The sequence below is a fragment of the Brassica oleracea genome, chromosome C9, assembly GCF_000695525.1.
Source record: "Brassica oleracea var. oleracea cultivar TO1000 chromosome C9, BOL, whole genome shotgun sequence".
In the NCBI taxonomy this organism is placed as follows: Eukaryota; Viridiplantae; Streptophyta; class Magnoliopsida; order Brassicales; family Brassicaceae; genus Brassica; species Brassica oleracea.
Window position 1 is genome coordinate 53,009,604 of NC_027756.1, and position 5,619 is coordinate 53,015,222.

The 5,619-nt window shown below is 33.4% G+C and overlaps 1 protein-coding gene and 1 long non-coding RNA gene across 2 annotated transcripts in view; both read left to right on the forward strand.

Annotated features, from left to right (window-relative positions):
- Positions 1-2,431: 2,431 nt before the first annotated feature.
- LOC106313919 lies at positions 2,432-3,938 on the forward strand. The gene is made up of 5 exons (XR_001264518.1): positions 2,432-2,730; positions 2,968-3,080; positions 3,263-3,491; positions 3,599-3,646; positions 3,730-3,938. It is a non-coding gene; the product is annotated as an uncharacterized LOC106313919 (long non-coding RNA).
- Positions 3,939-4,548: 610 nt separating this feature from the next.
- The window catches only part of LOC106315342 (alpha-L-arabinofuranosidase 2-like), a 3,774-nt gene continuing 2,703 nt past the window's right edge, over positions 4,549-5,619 (forward strand). The window contains exons 1-4 of the mRNA XM_013753073.1: positions 4,549-4,567; positions 4,864-5,075; positions 5,245-5,299; positions 5,401-5,598. Of these exons, the coding sequence (XP_013608527.1) occupies positions 4,558-4,567; positions 4,864-5,075; positions 5,245-5,299; positions 5,401-5,598 (475 nt within the window). The 5' untranslated portion in view covers positions 4,549-4,557. The remainder of the gene's footprint in view (positions 4,568-4,863; positions 5,076-5,244; positions 5,300-5,400; positions 5,599-5,619) is intronic.

Genomic DNA, 5,619 nt, shown 5'->3' on the forward strand with positions numbered 1-5,619 from the left:
AGAGCATGATTAATCCGGATTTTTAATTTTGGATTTTTAACTCATAATTTAACTTTTTTTGTGTTTTTTTTACGTTTTTCGGCTAAGAATCGGCTTTTATATCTCTTATTTAAGATACACTTCTTAACGTTTCCTAGTTAAAAACTAAGAAACAATAATTCAGAACTCCACCCTAAGAACCAAGCTTAATCATGGTCTTAGTGATCACATTTGTGCGAATCAAATAAAATATGACGATCTCTAACGATCAGATCAATGACAGGACGTCCATTCTATTTGTTTTACACATTATGAATATGCACATAAGTTTCTATTATCAATCGAACAATATTTAAAAACTCCTAACAAAAAAACCTGAGTATATATAACATAAGAGTTTAAAAAACATAAAAAAATTGAGAGGAATTTTTTTTAATTACTAGATTGATTAGCAGGAACTTAGTGATCATTACTGTGTGAGAGTCAAATGAAACAATACGATCTCTAACGGTCAAATTAATGACAGGACGTCACTTTCTGTTTGCTTACACATTATGAATACACATAAATTTCTATTATCAATCAAGCAACTTCAAAAATTCCCAAACAAAAGAAAGTGACAAAAAATTAGTTTAAAAATCCGTAGCAGAGACATAATGCCAGTCTTTTAAACAAGATGACCATAGAGATTTCAACATACTTACAGAGAAACTAATAAGGAATTTTATACCGCAGCTGTGTCGGTGATGATGCGGCCAACGGAATCTTGACTTGAAACGGTGCCGATAAAAATAAGTTGTTATCACCACTGTTGATTAGTTGTTATAAAAAAAACAAAATAAGTCTCTTCAGTTAAGTGACACGAAAAAAAACATTTGGCGGATAGAAGTCTTTTGCGTTCTTACAACAACAACAAAACCAAAGTCAAGTCTCTTTACAATCAATATTGTAAGAATAACGGATACTTATAAGCAAAACTCAACTCACCTTTGGGTCAGACATGGAAGCTGTAATGAAGCGGACAAGGAACACGTATTGCCATTCGAGGTTTCCAAGGATGGTTTTCTCCATCACCAGAATCTGCTTGTTATTGTAAGAATTGTCTTTTATAAGAATGGTCTGTTGTAATACACCAAATTTATAGGAACGAGAGCGCTTCTGTAGAGGAGCCAACGGATCAATTAGAACGGTCATATTTCCTTTTTGCGTCTCCCAGGTTGTAGGCTTGTAGCCGTTGACAAATATTACGTTGGCACAACTTTCTATAAGAAAATAGTACAAAACTAAGAAGAAGTGAAGAACCAATGTCTGTTGGGCCTTTTTTTGTAATACGGTTTGGGTTTTGATATTTTATTACTATAGTTATTTTGAAATATGATAATTTACATTTTGTCAAAACAGACTCTATAGATTAGCTAATGAGACCCATGTGAAAACTTTGAGTTTAGGATTCTGCCGTGCTGGGCCTTTATTAATGAACAATCAGTATTAAAAAAAAGAAATTGACTTTAATCAGTATTAATCAGATTGTAGATTAGTTAATCAGTATTACAATCAGTGTTTTATATAAAAATTTATAGTACTATTTATTTTACATAATTAAAATTAGTTATTTTAATCATAATTTTAATAAGTTTATTCAAAATATAATAGAAAATTAATTTAAACATATATATGTAACTGTAACTATTTTGAGTTTTAAATTAAAAATATATACCAACTTTTGAATAATTTGAAAATCAATATAATTATTGGTGAATAGTATGATAGTTTTATGCTTTATGATTAAGTAACATTTCAATTTTAAAATATTTAAAACACTTTTGAATTGTGAGTAATTAAATAAAACACATAAATATTATTATAATTTATATTAAGTTAAAATTATTATTATTTAACAATATTATTTAGTATTTTCTATACACTAATTGAAGTCTTATATTAGTTAATGAAATATAAATAGTATAATGTATTAACAATTTTTAATTGATTATAAGTGTGAATTAAAATCATATATATTAATTTGAGAAACAGATGCAAAAAATTTAAAAGTATTTAGAGAAATGAAAAAGTATTTTATTGTTGTTCATATTTATTTATTTTATTACATTAATTCATATTAACATCATTTTTAAGAAAAATGTACAAATAGGCGTGGGACCCTTTCACTTGTGGGTAAAAAGAGTTTCTTTAGTTTTTGTGTGCAAGTGATTCATTATTTCTAACTATCTGTGTATGAATCATCATTTTCTTTGTATAATATCATTTACATCTAAATGGGAATATAAAGTGAATGGACCCACCCTCTGTATATGATCCATTATCGCTGACCCTTAACTCACCCCTTAACCCAAGAAAACATTTTAAAACAATAAAGAGAAGAGAGAAGCCCAAGATGCGAGTCTTGGATAAGGGCCCGCCCCTTAGGGACAAGGCAAGAGAGGAACAAAAAAATCGGAGAGGAGAGGCGAGGTTTCGTTTCTGGGTTTGGTTCTGCTGCTACGAACTTCGTGAGATTGATACATGATCAGTTTATGACCATATGGGGATCAATTGAATAAGCCTGTAAGTCTATCATACGAAGAACAACTGAACAGGTCCCGTGATTCATGATTTACTAATATAATTCTCATGTTCATTGAACTTTTTATTAATTTGGTAAACTGCAAAATGAGTTCAAAAGAATCGTGTCACCACTGAAGTACCAGACGAGGTGTGTTACTGCCTTCCCTGATCAGCAAGGATTTTTTGGTATGTCTTCTTATATATCTTTTTCGATTGTGTTTTGGTTAATTCAATGGCACGGGATTATTTGCTGATGCTAACATTGCATATACAAAATGTTTTGTCCTTGAGAAGTTTAAGTTGGTTATTCTAATAAGTATAGTAATGTTGGAAGTTGTTTCATCAGTCGCATCTTATCTAGATCACAGAAACTGTTCAATATATAACCATTAACCAGATCCGATTCTCTTGGTTCAATTGAAGTGCGAGTTGGTGTTCATCATCTGGATGATTCTCAGCAGAACAAGAACTTCGCATTCAAATGTCACAGAGATGGGAATGAGATCTATTCTATCAATGCTCTGAACTTCCACCCGGTAAGCTAGTCTTAAAGCTTTAGACCATGATTACCGGCAATCCTTAAACCAAATGACTGATATAATTAAATCATAAATAAATAAAAAACTTTGTTACCGATCCTTAATTAATGATCAATCCTTAGAGTGGTCTTTTTTTTTTTTCTTTCTCACGGCTTCTCGTGATCTTCGTCTGCTGAAAGGATCCAAACCGACGAGCTACTATGTCTCTCACCAGTTGCTTGCTTCCCTTCCCTCAGTCATCAACGGCTCCTTTGGCCTCCACGTGTTGTTGCCATATCGCCGCCTCTTTTTCTAGCTTTCCGGTAAGCATATGTGCTCATGGATCCAAAGATGGTAGGTTTGGTGAAATCGAGCGTTAAGCTCGGCTGATTCGCCCTGCACCAGCACGTACCCCGCCTCTTCAAACTGGTGAATTTCATTTTCTGATTCCTTTAATAATCCATCGTGTTAATTTTTCATTGATATGTAATTATTAGGGTTTTTTTCTTTGTTTTGTGTTTCACTGAATCATGCAGAGACAGCTCATCCTCAACGCAGTGGTATTGGCTCTACCATAGCTGATGGTATGTGTGCTGATTTTTATTTTTCCTTGATAGTTTTGTGGTATGGTTTGGTGATGATATGTTTGTTTATTTTGGAACTATAGGTATGACTTGGGGTGCTGGAAACGCAATTGGACACAGGGTTGTGGATGCTGTGATGGGACCAAGAACCATTAAGCATGAAACCGTTGTTTCTGAGGCTGCTGCCCCTGCTTCTGCGCCCCATGTTGCCAACAGCATGGGCTCTGCTTCTGCTGCGCCCCCTGTTGCCAACATGGCCTTTGCTTCTTGTAACAGTCAGTCCAAGGCTTTCCAGGAAGTAAGTTTAAAACCCCCCTTTGCTTTATCGGCAGCTACATAACTTTCATGTTGTTGTTGTAGTCTTATCAAGTTTGTTGCAGCAGGGTTACCATACACTATAAAGTTAATTTCAGTTCATTGGTTCACAGATTCTAAAGGATTGAGTTCCTTTCTTTTACAATTTCGACACAGTATAATGTCACAAAACTCTCATCTATGATCTTTCTCTGCCTCTTCTTGTGTGTACATTGCCTGAAACTTGATTACAATTCATCTTTTTCATTTTTTTTTTTTTTTAAGAACTCTTCATTAAGAAACTTCCATTGAAGCAAGAAAATTAGGTGATTCTTAACTAAAGTTTTTAACTAAAATTTAATACTTAAATAGTCATTAAGAAACCTAATGGGTTTCTAGGGTTATTCATGCTCTTAGCACCATGAATGAAAGTATATTGTACAGACGGTAATTGTTTGAGTTGTGTAATTTTTTTTTAAGAACCATTACTTAAAAAACTTGCAATGGAGGACAAAAGTTTAGATTTCTCTTCAATGCTCTGAACTTCTTGGTTTACTTTATAGTCGAAATCGGCAAAAGACTTCTGCGTTCACGTCTCCTCTAATTTCAGTATTTTCATGCAAATGTGTAATTAGTTAGGTAAAGTGCTAAGTAGTGAAATTGAAATCCTCGTCATTTTATGTTCTTTTCTCCTTTTTTAGATTAATAATTGAATTCCTTTTAAGTATTTAATAATTTTGTTTAATTTGTACTGAATGGTTATTTCCCGTAAACGGAGTGAAAAAGCATAGGATAGATACCATGTGCATTTTGTTTTCTTTCCAAAGTAGTGTGTATGTAGTTACTAAGTCGTTCTCGTAAATTCAAAGAAATATTTTTTATTTATATATAAATAAACCCTGTAATGTCTTTCCTTTGATCAGATTTGGCGATGATGGACATGGAGTGTTCTCTGAAGTTTCTGACAAGTATTTGCATGATATTATTTCTCCTTGGCTCTTATGCTGCTTACGAGAGTGTTCGTCTTGTTGATGCTCGAGAAGACAACGAAAAACATTATGTGACACTGCAAGTAGATGCTTCTAACGCCACAGGACGACCCATTCCTGAAACCCTTTTTGGGATCTTCTTTGAGGTTTAACACAGTTTCATGACTTTTCTGGCTTTTTTATGCTGTCACCAAAAATTATATTCAAACGAATCTTGGACTTACTCTGATTTTCTTGTATTTTTTTTACATAGTTTGATGCTTTAAGTATCAATGTAACTCTCTATAAAACTAAATCTCAAGTAATTATTGACAGGAAATCAATCATGCTGGAGCAGGTGGACTGTGGGCTGAACTTGTTAGCAACAGAGGTTTTTGTCTGAATTTTAACTTTATTTCCTGTAACATTTTTCATGAAAAAAGAATGGTGAAAATAACAAAACTAAACTCATTGTTAAATCTTTTGCTCCAGGATTTGAAGCTGGTGGACAAATCATTCCTTCCAGTATCTGGCCTTGGTCCATTATTGGAGATGAATCAACCATATCTGTAGTTACAGACCGCTCTTCATGTTTTGAGCGCAACAAAATTGCACTTAGAATGGAAGTGCTTTGTAACAGCAGTGGTTGTCCATCAGAAGGAGTCGGGGTTTATAACCCGGGTTACTGGGGCATGGTACGTTTCATACTTT